Here is a 14,611-nt window from a genome sequence, read left to right as displayed (position 1 = left end):
AGGGAAGTTATATGAACAAGAGATTACGGTGCCATTTTAAATGGCGTCACTTGCCCTAAAAACTCGACTCAACTCACACAAATGGAACGTTGGTGAGCACACAGTGTGGGCAATATGCACTGAAGCATTCAATTGTGTTTGCTTTGTTTTTTCGTCAATTTATTCGTGGTTTATTTCAGGGGCGTTTCGAGTGCCGCCTGCTGGTTTTTGTTTTGTTTTTGTTTTGTAATTTCCCAAAATGGCGGCCAATATCATATTGCTATGTACACTATTTACAATCGCTATGGTAATCTAAGTAGCTCACGTAAGAAGAGGAGCAAAACAATCACAAAGTCCACAAATTCTGTCAATGAGGAATTTTGTTGTTGTTGTTGTTAAACCCAACAGCAGGAAAAACAGGAGTTTTTTTGTCAAAACTATCTTTCGGCGTTCTAAGGCAATGAACGCTTTTCAAAATGTTATTTATTTGCAATGAGCAAGACACCTAACCCAGAAGAGCATAAAAACATGATGGATTTTTTTACTCGTTTTAAACGTCGTTCCACATGTTCACCACCTTCGACAAAGATAACGTGGCTAATCAATAAAGGTAAAGAGTGACTTCCCAAAGGAATTGGTCATCAAGAAAAATGTCAACAGTTTGGTCGTGACGGGCGTTCAAAGTCCACCTTCTTTAACCTGCTTTCGTATACTTGCTGATAACACTGTGAATGTTTTATGGATCGCTGGTTTCTGTTTTCCTTGTCGACGATCATGTCACTCGTTTGGCGTGTGATCTCGCGGGCCAAGCGACCACGCGTACCGGCGTCGAAAACGAGCGCACGCTCGCATTCCGTTCAAATGTGCCGTTATCGTGTTACATCGCGTCCAGCAAAAAAGACGTCAGGAAACGCGACCGCCTCCGTATCGGTAATTCGAGCTGTGATCGAACCGCTTTAATCGATGTCGTTTTGTTGTTTACGATGATACTAATGCAGCGTGTTCTACCGGAGACAAATTCCTTGTGTGTTCTACATACTTGGCCAATAAAAATGATTCTGATTCTTGATTCTGATACTTCAATAAACGTGTTTTTCTTTGCCGCGTCATTCCAGTATGGAATCACGTGCATCCAAGTGACGTCACCAAAGGGTCGTCCTTCGAAACGGGACAAACAAGGCGCGGGCCAATGGGAGAGCTTGGCGGGCGGGGTCGCGACTGCCACTCAAAGCCTTTATAAAGTTTGTGTGGCTTCACCGCAGTCGGATCATTTTTCTTCTTTTCTTCCGAAGCGGTCGCTTCCAAAGGGCTGCCCGTAAGTATGGCCGAAGTAAGCTCCGGTTGTTCCAATTTTGAAGACTTAGTCCCTCTCGGTGATGATAGTTCAGCCCGATACGTGCCTTAATTTGGCGTCATCGTGGGGATTTGTCGCCCGTAGTAAGAGCGACCGGTGGCGAGCTACGACCGCTCCAAATGGAGATTTTCATCCTAAATAAATGGACCTTTTTAATCACCGTCGGGCGGTTTGAGTTGCCGTCTTGAATTCGGCTTGCCTTTTGTTGGCCTCTCGGCTGAAGCAAACACGCCCGCTTGTTTTCGCGTTTGAAGGGTGCGAAAGAAGGTCAACGTGGCGAGAAAATAGCTTCAGATATTTGCTTCTTGTTGTTGTTATTTTCACGCTTCATTTTCCACGTCGCAAATTGGGATGGCCCACTTTTTCTTGTCTCGCCTTCGCAGATCCCGTGACTGGGAAAAAAAACCGGAAGAAAAAAACCCCGATCGGAGCAGTTTCCGTTCTCTATCCATATTTGAACCTATGAGGTTGGAGCCCTTTTGTCCTCGAATCCCGATGACGGACGAGGGGGGGGGGGGCGCAAATGATCGTCTGTGGTGGTCGCGCGTGTCTTTGGGTGGACGGGAAGGAAGCTCGACGCCGGCTTTCGAGTTGCACTCGGCGGACACTTGACAAGGTTCACCGAGTTCGCCGCGAGCGGGCCAAAACGAGCCAAAAATGTTTTCGCTCATCCTCGCTGGCTTTTTTATTTTTTTATTTCACTTGAACATTCCAAACAAGTACACGCTATGGAAGGGAAGGAAACCCAATTGACGGTTTTAATGCCAACGTCACGTCTACCCCTTTGGTCAGTGGAAACACTCGACTGAGATCGGTTGATTGTTGTTGACCAAGCGGCGCCTGTTGTGTTGAATGTGCCGCGTGAGAGCCGCCACCCGCAGTTGCGCAAGAAGATCACAACATTTGAGACGGCGGCAAACCGAACGGCCGACGACGCGCATTGGAATTTTCACGAGAGAGATTAGTTTTCCCAAATGTTGTGCGGTGGTGCCCCCGCAGGTCGCCGCAAGCATGTCGCCCCTCGTGGCCCTGTTGGCTTTGTGCCTGAGCGCCGTCGCCGCCGCCCCCAGCCTGGACCCTCAGCTGGATGAGCACTGGGACCTGTGGAAGAGCTGGCACTCCAAGCAGTACCACCGGGTATGCCGCCCGCCCGCCGCCGCGCTGGCGTTTCGACGGCTTTGTCTGAGCCCATGTCGTCGTAGACGGAGGAAGGCTGGAGGAGGATGGTGTGGGAGAAGAACCTGCGCAAGATCGAGCTGCACAACCTGGAGCACTCGCTGGGCAAGCACAGCTACAGCCTGGGCATGAACCACTTTGGAGACATGGTAGGCCGCGCGCCCGCCCGACACGGGCGGGCTCCTCTCCTCCCCCTTGTGGCTCGCCTTCCGGGCTAACCGGCGCTCGTCCTCAGACGCACGACGAGTTCCGGCAGATCATGAACGGCTACAAGCGCGGCGACGGGCTGCGCAAGAAGGTGAAAGGAGCGCACTTCATGGAGCCCAACTTCCTGGAGGCGCCGCGCTCGCTGGACTGGCGAGACCGCGGCTACGTCACCCCCGTCAAGGACCAGGTAAGCCCGTCGACGCGCCGTCCAGCTTTCCTAGCCGTTATTAGCCAAATTAGCTGCATCGTTGGCCCCCTTTGGGGGAAACCCCCCCACGGCGAGGCCTTTTCTGTCTTTTGGATTGATCTTGTAACGTCCGCCCGACACCCGATCGACACTTTGCTGTTTGCGACACCCTTTTCCCGAATCCAAAGTCGCGAAGCCACTTTGTGTGCTCACCGACCGCGGCTCGGCGCGGAAGATAACGCGCGTGCCTTAGTGATGGACTTTATCTCCACTGCGCACTCACGTCCCCCCCCCTGCCTCTCCCTCCCACTTTCCATCCAACGCGACAGCTGACGCCAACATATGAGCGCCCCAGTGCTGGGACCGCTCACCCGCTACTTGTACACACGGCGCAATGTAGGCCAAGACCTTTGGCCGCTGCTCGCTCCCCCCCCCCCCCCCCCCCCCCCCCGTCCCCCGTCCCCCGTCTGACAACTGATATCACCAAGCCCGCGTTAAAATCGCCGGCGAAAAACAAAAACACTGCCCTGCCCCGGCACGCCTGCGACTCTGCCGAGGGCAAAGCGGCACGGATGGCAAAATCTCATTGCCTTTTTTTGGGGGGGGGGGGGTCGTATGGCTTCTAATGCGGGCAACGATGCTAATGGGCTTTCGAGTGAAACGACAGCCTTTTCATACTTGCGGCGTTTAGCTTTCTGCATGTATTTCAACAGCAAAGGGTTGATGGGGAGGGGCGTTAACCCCCGTCTTGACGTGCGTGTGTGTGTGCGCGCAGGGTCAGTGCGGGTCGTGCTGGGCCTTCAGCACCACGGGGGCCCTGGAGGGCCAGCACTTCCGCAAGACGGGCAAGCTGGTGTCTCTGAGCGAGCAGAACCTGGTGGACTGCTCGCGGCCCGAAGGCAACGAGGGCTGCAACGGGGGCCTGATGGACCAGGCCTTCCAGTACATCAAGGACAACGACGGCCTGGACTCGGAGGACGCCTACCCCTACCTGGGAACCGTACGTGGCCCTCGCTCTCTCTCTCCACCCCCACAAGCCTTTTTCGCCACGTCTGCCATTCGACCGTTTTGCCAAAAATAGAAGAATCGTGGTTACTGTGAAATGGAGTCTTTCACACATTCTCAAAAATGTATTTGGGCTAAAAATGGTCGCTTCCAGAGGGGTGAGGGGAGGGAAACATTTTTTGGGCTTGGGGTAAAAAAAAGATGCAAATATTAGTCAAATAAAGACAGTTTTTATTACATAATTGGTTTATTTAAAAAAAGTGAATACACAGTTTTTCATCTATTCTGATTTGATTTGGATTTTGGAAACCTTTAGTCAGGGGATGGCGGGGAAAAAAAACCCCCAATGAGGACGAAAGTGAAATGCCAAATCATTTTTGATGTGCACGTTGTCACCTTAGGACGACCAGCCGTGCCACTATGACCCCAATTTCAACTCGGCCAACGACACGGGCTTCGTGGACGTGCCGGCCGGCAAGGAGCACGCGCTGATGAAGGCCGTGGCCTCGGTGGGGCCCGTCTCGGTGGCCATCGACGCGGGACACGAGTCCTTCCAGTTCTACCAATCGGGTTGGTTGCCCAGAAATGCAAGCGTCCTCTTGGACTGAGAGTCCAGCAAAATGTTGACCCCCCCCCCCCCCAATAAGACATCTTGAAAATATTTGGGCTAAGGAAGAAAAAAAACATTCAATGAAAACAAAATCTGTTTTGGCTGCCCCAAGTGTGTGTGTGTGGGGGCGGGGTCACTAAAGAGCCACAAAACTCAGCCAAGACCAAAAAAAAACCCCTTTTGTTTCGGATTTGAAAAAAAAAATCACAATTTAAAACTTTTTTTTTAAGGCATCTACTTTGAGAAGGAGTGCAGCAGCGAGGAGCTGGACCACGGCGTGCTGGTGGTGGGCTACGGCTTTGAGGGCGAAGACACGGACGGCAACAAGTACTGGATCGTCAAGAACAGGTGGGTGCCGAAACGCCGCCGGCCTGCGCGTGAACGTGAGCGGCGCCGGCTCGCTAACTAACCCCTCGGCGCTCCCCCCGCAGCTGGAGCGAGAAGTGGGGCGACAAAGGTTACATCTACATGGCCAAGGACCGCAAGAACCACTGCGGCATCGCCACCGCCGCCAGCTACCCGCTGGTCTGACGGGATGCGCCATCTTACATTGTTTTTGTTTTTGCTTTCAAAATGGAGGCTTTGGATTTTAGCCCACCAGTGTTTTTAGGCAAGCGACGCCGCTTTCGAGCCAAATTGGATTTGACTTCTTTTATTCTTTGTACATATGTTGCTCAGTGAGCGGGGGAACTACTACTCTTCTTGTGAAGGTCTCTGGGGTTTTGTTGTTTTATTTGTCGACCATTAAAAAATGTGAAACACCACTTTTGACTTTGTCGCCCTTTTTGAAATTGGCCGACGGTCCAACGGTCACTCTCAGCCGTCCGTTAAGGGAGGGGCGTGGCTTTGCTCAGGGAGGCTACATTCAAATATGGCCGGCAGTTGGTGGGGGGGTATTCGCAAAAAAAGTCCAACTTTCCAGACCATTCAAATTGTCGAGTCAAAGCAAAACAATGGCGGTTGTAGGCTCAATGAGGACCACAGTTGAGGTTTGGTGACGAGTTTATTGGTCGGTCCTGGCTGTGGCTCTCTAGCCGTACTTGTGGACAAAGGCCAAATAGTCGTCGACATCTTGCGGCGAGCCCGCCACGAAGGGCACCCGCTGGTGCAGGGCCCGAGGCCGCACATCCAGGACCCTTTGGGTGCCGGTGGTGGCCGCGCCCCCCGCCTGCTCCACCAGGAAGGCCATCGGGTTGCACTCGTACAGCAGGCGCAGCTACGCCAAGACACAAAAATCCACCGAGACGCGCCGGTCAACGTCGGCCGGCCGAGTACGTTGACTTTGCACTTTAGCTCATGCTCTTTGTCGCGACTGCGCTATTTTCACCTTTTTATTTTTGAACCTTAGAATCCCACGAGGGGGACTTTAGTCTCGACTTGGTCCCCCCCCCCCCCCCCCTACAGAAACCAAATACGTGTCACAACCCTAATGACTTTCCATTGTATTCTTAATCCGCGATTTGAGCATTTCCGTGAGGTATTGACTTGATGTCAAGCGTCACATGTTATTGGATCTTCTCGTTCACGAGGTACTTTGCAGCATTGCTCTTTGCGTTTGCTTCATCCGCGTCATCGCCGCCAGCTGTCATGCGCTCGTCACTTTCACTTCCCCGCCGCTTTTCTGGAGAAAGCCAAAGCAGGCGAGGCTCCGCGTGAGAGCGAGCTTACCTTCCCTTCGGGGCTTTTGTGGTTGGCCGGGTACAAGAAGATGCCGCCGTAGGCGATGGTGCGGTGGACGTCCGCCACCATGGAGCCCACGTAGCGCGCCCCGTACGGCGTCCCGCCGTCCTGCGGCGCAAGAAACAAAACGGCTCCGGTTCGGGATCGCCATTGAGACAAAAAAACAAACAAACCAAAACACATTTCTCTACCGCTAGAAGAAAAAAAACCCTAAAGAAATTCAAACTATACGGAGCCATCAAAGAACGGAAAATCGCCACCACCCAAAATATGAAAAACGACCCCCCCCAAACACACATTTGAGGAAGATGCGATTCCAAATAAAATAGAAAACGCGATGCTACGGCCTCTATTTCACATGAAGCAGTTCGATCGTCGGTGTTCCGCCGTCATCCAGTGGCGATTGTTAGCCGGAACCAATCATCGCGGAAAAAGGTCCGCCCGAGCTTAGTTGCCGTGCACGCTTACCGGCGCACGTTCAAAGACACCTTTTGGAAGCCCTGCGTCGCCATTTTTGGAAGAAGACGTTAGTACCAAGAACCAAGAAGATGACGACGGGCGAAGGTGAGCCCCTTATGCCCGCGAGCCCACCAGGTTTGTGTGTATTTGACGTTCAGCCAATTGTCTTTGAATTGGTTTGTAACGCACTTGGTTGCATGTTCGCGGGACCGGTTCTCACGGGTCGCCAGGAATAAAACCTGCATTTTCATCGCGGACTCTGCGTGGTCGCTCGCGCCGCATCCTCAGTGCGCTACACGTGAGATGGGAAAGGCGTCACAACAAAGAAGAAAGGATTCCCCCAAAACACGGTATCATCGACGCATCGTGCTAAAACATTTGACGAAAGGACTTGAAAAGACTAAAATATTATTATTATTAATTTTATTATTAATATTATTATTAAAATATAGCTTGCCGAAAGACACCCACGCGACATGAGCCCTCGCAAAACAAGAAACCCACTGGACTATTTGTGGCCGTAACTCAACGACTGGCGTCCGCTCCTTGCGCTGCGCTCGCCTTGGCCAGCGGGAGCGCCGCGCGGTCACTCGGACAAAAATCAAAAGAGAACGACTGCGACTCAAAGTGACTTTGTAAGATGCTGCCCTTCTTCGCAGAGGACAAAGAATGTATGCCATCGAGTATTCTTTGATTATTTGCCGTACACGTGCGTTGCTTCTTTTGTGTTCCGTCGCCTCCAAAAGCGCAACTAGCAACGCTCCCTGTTAGCGCGTCAGAGCGTGAAGCTGAGCGCGGCCTTTGTTTTGGTGGTTGTGTCAAGTCTCTTTGTTTGATGAATGACAGTTCAGCTCAGAGCTTTGTTTGTTTCTTAGGTGGATAGGGTGGGGGGGGGGGTTCGCTACTTGTTCCATTTTGGTCAAATGAGCCGGCGACCAGTCAATGTCAAGTACTCGAAAGAGATCTTTACAGCGGAATGAAAAGAGCCCAAAAGAGCGTTTCCTAAAGCATCGGTTTCGATGAGCGAAGGTTCCCCAAATGGCTGCGCGTGAGCCCCGTCGAGAAAAGCCGACTGGTGTCGTGACTCCGGTCATGCGGTCGCCGAGCGGCGGTGCGGGCATCACGCGCCCGGGGCGAATGCCGTGACTCAGACCTGAAAACGGGAAAAAGGCGCACGCGACGTCCGCCGCATTTTGTCCGCGTTTCCAGAAATGAAAGGCGTTTCTCTTCCGCGTCGTCGCCGCGCCGACACGTGGTTGCCGCCGCTAAGTGCTAAACGCCCACATCACAGACAGGAAGCCGACGGCGGTTGCTGTGAGGATACAACACCCCCCCCCCCCCCCCACGGGGGCCCGCTCACCTCAGGGTTCTTCTTGCGGTCGATGTAGTGGTTGACGGCGGGCTGGAAGTACTTGGCGTAGCCCTCGTTCAGGCTGTAGATGTTCCCCCTGGGCTTGATGCGCACGTTCCTCTGGCTCAGGATGAACTCGCCGATGGCCTGGCCATTGGCCCCGCCGGCAATCAACCAAAAGTTTTGTTGCCCGAACGTCCCCGCGCGCCGGCACCCGACTTTGCCTTATGACGGCACTCACCGGATCCAAGGTGAAAAAGTTGAGGCCGGCGCCGGTGCTGAGGGCCACCAGGGTGGCGCTGCCGTAGAGGGCGTAGCCGGCGCAGACCATGTCGCGGCCCGGCTGGAGGGCGTCCTCCTCGGTGGGCTCGCCCTCCGTCACCTGCGCCGACGCGACCGTCCTTTAGGGACAAAAACTTTGCCAGTCGCCCGCTACTCCCGCGTGACGTGGCCCTTCGTGCCTTTTGGTATTCACGCCTGACGAAACGCCTCGCTCGCCTCGCTCCTTGATGAGCAAAAAAAAAAAAAAGCTGGCGTTGAGCCTGACCCTTATGAAAGGCTGTTTGCCTCAGAGAGTTTTTTGGAAAGCTAATCGCCTTAACCCGCTACAACATTGCGCCCTCTTGAGGCCGCAGGGCGCTGCTACACGTGTAAAAAAAGCCACAAACCAGGACGGATTGACGGCGAGAGGAGGGAAAGCTGCTCGATAGAAGCGGCGGAGGGAAGGGAAGGCGGGCCGGCGAGAGACTCACTCGTTTGTAGACGGCAAAGATGGTGCCGATGGAGGCCAGGCAGTCGATGTTGCTGGAGCCGTCCAGAGGGTCAAAACACACCACGTACTTGCCCTGGAACAAAGGCCGCCGTACGCATCACACGTAGCTCGCCGGCACTCGACGTCACCTTTGGACGCTGACCCTCTTGTCTTGGGGCGTGACGACGAGGCCCTCGTTCTCCTCGGAGACCATGCAGCAGGTGCCGTAGGAGGCCTTCAAGGTGTTGAGCAGCAGCTGGTTGGACAGCACGTCCAGCTTCTTCACGTCGTCGCCCGTCACGTTCACGCGGCCCGCCAGGCCCTGCCTGCGCAAAATTGAGCCCGCGACGGACAAACTCACTTCAGCCCTTGAATGTCAGCCCCCCCCAACCCCCTCACCTTTGCTGCTTGCCATTCGCAGACTTAAAAAAAAAAAAGTTTGTCTTTTGGGCTCGGGCCAAAAAGAGGCATTTTCAAAGTTTTCCATCGCCGCCATCTTGCGGCCTCCCGCTCGACTCGAGTCTGGCCTTGTGCCGATTGCAATCCGATGAGGTGGTTGCCGTGCGTATGCTTTTCTTTTTTTGTCAACACGTTAGCAGAGAGCTATGCAAACTGCTACCCGCGATGTGCCCCCCCCCCCCCAAAAAAAAAGTGGAACTAAAAATGACATTTGACGTGGGGCCAAGACTCAGTGCAAGATCAATAAGAATTTGGGCTTACTTTTAAACATTCATTGCACGTGCCAATTGGTTGGTTATCTGAATTGCCCAAATCCCCCGATCAATAAATGGATATCCGTCTACTCCTCATTTTGCTCATGCAAAGACGAGTTTTTCCTTTGGGAAAATGTCCGCTCTTTGTCCCGCTTTTAGACGCACCAAAGCCAAGAGGAGCTACTCACAAGCGCGCCAGGCCGGCCCGGCGCACGGCCGAGGAGATGGCCTTGATGGCGGTCACGGTCGCGTTGAGCAGCTGCGTCAGCTCGCCGGTGGCCCCCGGGGCCAGCCGGCCCGTCTCCGTCACAAAGCGGGTCAGCGTCCACACGTCCGCGTCCAAGCTCGACGGCTCCGCCATGCCGCTTCCCGCTCAGTCGGCGTCCCGACTCGGCTGAGCGAAGAAGCCAAGTGAGGCTGCTCGTCGCAGGGCCGGGGGGGCTATTTGCGTGTGCGCGGTGTCGGGTGTCGGCCGCGATCGCTCGCCGCCGTGTGAAAAAATCCGCAGCCGGTTCAGCTTTTGTCACGTGCTCACGTGGGCCGATCCTGTCAAAAGCCGACAAAGATCCCACCGAGTGCCACAAACGGCGCATTAGTTCCGCCCCCGCTCCCATTTTGACCTCATTACGGAGTTGAGGTGACATCGGTGGTGTTGGAGTCACAACGGAGATTTTCCACAGCGCCTCAGCGTCTTTGGCGCGCAGATCCCAACCTTCAGAACGGCAACATTTATCCCGTCGGAATTTGACGCAGACCGCGGCCAAGATGGCGGAGCGCGCTCGCTCTTCAATTTGCCGTCGGCCTTTTGCCGCATTCCCGCAGCTCCTTTTGAATGGAAGCATGGAAGCCACGGAGCAAATTTGACCCCAGAGCAAATTTGACCCCTAAGCCGATGTTGGCTTTCCCGGCCGCCACGATCCCATCTGACTTTTTGCCGCGGAGGAGAGAGAAAGCTCCCTGCGAAGGACGGGCGTCGGTGTCAAGTTTGCAGGGGCCGCCCGAGCCGCCGCTAACCTTTGAGCCGAAAGGTCAGCGTAACCTGAGCGCGGCTGCGCCACTTGAGGCCGAGCGCCAGAAGGGCGGCAACGACGACCACGATGGAAGTGGCTCGCGGCGTCAGGTGCTCGCATTTTGGGGTTTTTTTTTTACATCATGACGTATCGCAAAGAGCTTTGCTCAAATTTTGCTCTTTCACGTGTATGTTGCCACGGAGACATGAGGGAGGGGGGGCTGCATAAAACCCCCCCATCTCGAACCATGTTTTGGAGATATGGCGGACGGAAGCTCGATGGCGGCGATTTGCCGACGTCTCGAAAGGAGCCGTCCCACGGCCAAGCGCGGGCCCGACGCGACGCTTCCTTTTTCCGCGCACAGCGGCGCACAGAGCAAGACGCAATCCGGGTGAGGAGGTGTCGTCACGCCAGCGAAACCCGGAAAAGCGACATGAGGCGTTAGCAACTTCTGACTGCATTTTTATTGGCGGGCCGCGTTGCCCTTTCATGACGCGGACGCGCACTCCTGGGGTCAGTTGGCCGCGGCGGCGTGCTTGCGGCAGACGGCCACGTAGTCGGCCACGTCGTCGGGGGAGCCCATGGCCACCGGCGCCCTCTGATGGATGCTCTGCGGACGGATGTCCAGGATGTCCTCGGAGCCCGTGGAGGCCGCGCCCCCGGCCTGCTCCATGATGAAGGCCATGGGGTTGCCCTCGTAGAGCAGACGCAGCTTGCGGGGGGGGGGGGAAGAAGGCCGCCTGTTAATATCATCGCGCGTGGCTGCTTTGCCCGTCAAATAGGGAAAAATGTCTTTTTGCGGTTTGGAAGGATTGCCCTTGTCTTAACGTGGCCTTTGGAGCCGCAGGGCTGAAAGAGGACGCGCGTGGTCGCCGTCGCCGGAGCTCACCTTCCCCTGGGGGCTCTTTGCGTTGGCGGGATACAAGAAGATGCCGCCGTACATGAGCGTCCGGTGCACGTCGGCCACCATGGAGCCCACGTAGCGGGCGTTGTAGGGCTCGCTGCCGTCCTGCGGTCAGGCGGGCCGGGTTAGCGCTTCCTTAGCGTTAGCCGCGGCTACTCAGCTTTTTGTCAAGCTATCGGCAACATTACCCGAGGAAACTTCTTGTGTTGCAAATACTCTGTGACGGCCGGCGAAAAGTATTTGGCGTAGCCTTCGTTCAAGCTGTAGATCTTGCCCCGCTTTTTGATCTTCACGTCCCGCTCCACCAGGATGAATTCGCCGATGGCCTGCAGAGCGCAAAGGATGCCCACGGTTTCTTTCTTTCTGCGTTATGGACCGAGCCGAACGGAGATGCGGCGGACGGGGCCGAGGAGGTACCGACCGGGTCCAGCATGAAGCAGTTGACGCCGTGTCCCGTGGAGAGCACCATCATGGTGGCGCTGCCGTAGAGGGCGTAGCCGGCCGCCACCAGGTTCCTGCCGGGCTGCAGGGCGTCCTCCTCGCAAGGCTCGCCGTCCTCCGAGGCCTGCGGGACGAGACCGCGGACGCCGGTGGGTGGCAGCTCGACTCGGGAGCGCGGCGGCTCCTCGACCGGCACCTTCTTGTAGATGCCAAAGATGGTTCCGATGGAGACCAGGCAGTCGATGTTGGACGAGCCGTCCAGCGGGTCGAAACACACGATGTACTTGCCCTGGAGTGGGGGAAGAAGATGTTGCGGCTCAGCCCCGGGGGGGCAAACGCCGACCCACGCGTTGTTTGGCGCGCTCCTACCCTGGTGTCGGGATCCACGACGATGGCCCGCTCGTTCTCTTCGGACACCAGCACGCAGGAGGTGAAGGAGGATTTGATCATGTTGATGACCAGGTCGTTGGACAGGATGTCCAGCTTCTTCACCTGGTCGCCCGTCACGTTGGTGCTGCCCGCGATGCCGAAGCTGAGAACAACACGCCGCGCGCACGTGCGGGACGGGACAGTGCGTAAAAGGGCTGCTCCCCATGAGGGAGGGGGGGGGGGGGGGCACGTCAGCCTTTGTGCGCAATTGGAAATTGCCATCCACTGAATTTGTATTCCTTTGAAATCAAATACTGCTACTCTGGGCCAAAATGGGAATTTGCACGCAACTCTTTTTGTCCACTGTGGTTTTTTTTCTTTTTTCTTTTCAACCATGACGTTTTCAATATTTCAAGGAAAATTACTTTTTCCTTTCGCCTGAGTCACGGCAGTAATAGAAGGCTAAAGTACTTTTTGGCAACAGACATTTTTCTGTCGGACTGACGGACGTGAAGGGGGGGAACAAGGGCTCTGGATCTTGCTCAACGGCCGGGGGTGGAACCGCCGCTCTCTGGGTCAGGAAACGACCGCGCAGACCTTTCAGCCCCTCCCGAACGCAAGGCCAGCGTTTCCTCCTCATCGTGCGACTCGTTACATTTTGACACGCTCAACGGTTGATGACGTTTCCCCTTTTCTGCGGCCCCCTCGGCTATTTGTCAATTGTGCGGCAGCGTTTGCGCACCTTCCCGAACACCTTGCGAATGGGGAACTGAGCACTATCGAACCACATTTAACAACGGAGCCCGTTGAGGGGATGACCGGCGCGCGTGTGCGTGCGCGCGCTTGGGCGTGGCCTCAGGTATGCGCTTCCTGATTGGTTGGAGCCAAACCAGAATCTCCTGCTTGGTCTGTGCCGACGCGGATGTAGTCAACAATTACAATTTTCTAAAAGCGAAAACTATTCAGAACTAAACTTGTGATGTGGTTTGTTGCCCGATCGCCCGATCGACGTTGACTAATAATTCAGAACTAAATGAAGAAAGAAAGAAATGTGTGCGTCCACTTACAGGTGAGCGATGCCGGCTTTGCGGACGGCGCTGGAGATGGCCTTGACGGCCGTGCACAGCGCGTTGAGCAGCCGCGTGAGCTCGCCGGTCCCTTTGGCCCGCCGGCCCTCCTCCATGACGAAGCGGGTCACGGTCACCACGTTGGTGTCGAAGGTTCCTCGGTCGGACATGATTGACACCTGGACCCCCACCCCCAAAAAAAAGTTGTCGTCCGGAGGAGGAAGTGCCGCGAGGCTTAAATGCGACTCTGACGCCGAGGCGGCGGGCCAATCGGAGGGAAGAGAGGAGACGGGGGGCGGGGCCTCCGGGCCCAAACGCAGCTTGGCTTTGTGGCGGCGATAAGATGGAGTGTGCGCTCGAGTCGGCAAGGAGCACGTTTGAGTATGACGACACCGAAAACGGGATCTTGCTCCCGCTCTTGTTCCTATCACGTTCAGTTTGTCACAATTTCACCCCCCCCCCCCAACACACACACCGAGATCAGCGGTCAGTTTGTACGCGTGGGTGTTCTTTTACAACTTACAAGGAAAGGACCGTAAATGGCTTTTCTTCCGGATGCGATGTGAAGATTGAACAAACGCGGTGTTTAGGAGCTTTCCAGAAAATCGTTCATATTGGACCGACGAGCATGCCGCCAGGCGCTAAGCCAGATGCAAGTTGTTGAGGGGGGGGGGGGCTCTTATTCGTGGGAGCAGCGCAACAATTTCAAGATCCAATGGAAAGTGTTTTGCTTTTGGAAGTCATAGGAATGTGGTTTCGTTAAATACACGTGTTTTTTTTTGTTATTCGCCTTCATATATAGTGACAACATTGTGTTCCTGGCTTAGCAGTTTCCACATGTCAAACAAGCCATTGTTGTTCGTGTTTGCGGAGCAAGACTGCTCAGTGGTTGACTCGCGCGCTGACCTCGCTTCAACCTTTGGCTCAAGTGTGATGCAAAACCCATTCCTCTTTTGCAACTACACTTGATTTCAGGCTTAAGGTCGTTTTTTCATTTTCAGTTCTGTCTTTTGGTCGCTGCTAGCAACCGGCAAATGAATTGAACGCTCAGCGTGTGTTTGAAAGTGTATTCGTGTTCACTGTGATGGCGTCACACTTGTATGCCAATCACGTGATGCGACCGGGGGCGGAGTTGACAATTTGACCACAAATGTAACGAGAGGTCGCTCCTGAAGACCTTCTATGACTCTGCGGTGGCCCCAACCCCGACAGCACCCGGCAGCTCCCTTCAGCCAGAGGGCGATACAGCCGCCGCTCGCTCCTGCCGACTGCCGGTCAGGTTATTGAATAGGCAGACCTGAAAACCTGCACTCAGCCATTTCCTGGATTATCTCTATACAGTACTTCT

General features: G+C 54.9%; 3 protein-coding genes across 4 annotated transcripts; 1 reads left to right on the top strand and 2 right to left on the bottom strand.

Moving 5' to 3' along the window:
• The first annotated feature begins 1,139 nt into the window (after window positions 1-1,139).
• On the top strand, window positions 1,140-5,282 carry ctsla (cathepsin La). 2 transcript variants are annotated; one of them, XM_052067330.1, is made up of 8 exons: window positions 1,140-1,294; window positions 2,333-2,470; window positions 2,536-2,658; window positions 2,745-2,903; window positions 3,679-3,903; window positions 4,310-4,478; window positions 4,749-4,866; window positions 4,950-5,282. In XM_052067330.1, exons 2-8 carry the CDS (start codon window positions 2,345-2,347, stop codon window positions 5,047-5,049), a joined length of 1,020 nt encoding a protein of 339 aa, XP_051923290.1. In that variant the 5' UTR covers window positions 1,140-1,294; window positions 2,333-2,344; the 3' UTR covers window positions 5,050-5,282. The 2 variants fall into 2 exon arrangements, with proteins under 2 accessions (XP_051923290.1, XP_051923289.1); XM_052067329.1 differs by having other exon boundaries at window positions 1,209-1,309.
• A 253-nt stretch (window positions 5,283-5,535) lies between these two features.
• Window positions 5,536-9,873, bottom strand: fbp2 (fructose-1,6-bisphosphatase 2). The gene is made up of 7 exons (XM_052067516.1): window positions 9,661-9,873; window positions 8,923-9,085; window positions 8,761-8,853; window positions 8,250-8,390; window positions 8,018-8,155; window positions 6,187-6,306; window positions 5,536-5,734 (listed from the first exon to the last, which is right to left on the bottom strand). Exons 1-7 carry the CDS (start codon window positions 9,831-9,833, stop codon window positions 5,549-5,551), a joined length of 1,014 nt encoding a protein of 337 aa, XP_051923476.1. The 5' UTR covers window positions 9,834-9,873; the 3' UTR covers window positions 5,536-5,548.
• A 1,043-nt stretch (window positions 9,874-10,916) lies between these two features.
• LOC127601853 (fructose-1,6-bisphosphatase 1-like) lies at window positions 10,917-13,554 on the bottom strand. The gene is made up of 7 exons (XM_052067510.1): window positions 13,264-13,554; window positions 12,197-12,359; window positions 12,024-12,116; window positions 11,808-11,951; window positions 11,575-11,712; window positions 11,372-11,491; window positions 10,917-11,194 (listed from the first exon to the last, which is right to left on the bottom strand). Exons 1-7 carry the CDS (start codon window positions 13,431-13,433, stop codon window positions 10,997-10,999), a joined length of 1,026 nt encoding a protein of 341 aa, XP_051923470.1. The 5' UTR covers window positions 13,434-13,554; the 3' UTR covers window positions 10,917-10,996.
• Between the last annotated feature and the right edge of the window lie 1,057 nt (window positions 13,555-14,611).

The sequence above is a fragment of the Hippocampus zosterae genome, chromosome 6 (assembly GCF_025434085.1).
Source record: "Hippocampus zosterae strain Florida chromosome 6, ASM2543408v3, whole genome shotgun sequence".
NCBI classification, from domain to species: Eukaryota; Metazoa; Chordata; class Actinopteri; order Syngnathiformes; family Syngnathidae; genus Hippocampus; species Hippocampus zosterae.
Note: the sequence above shows the minus strand (reverse complement) of the source record. Positions and strands in the feature narration are given on the sequence as shown.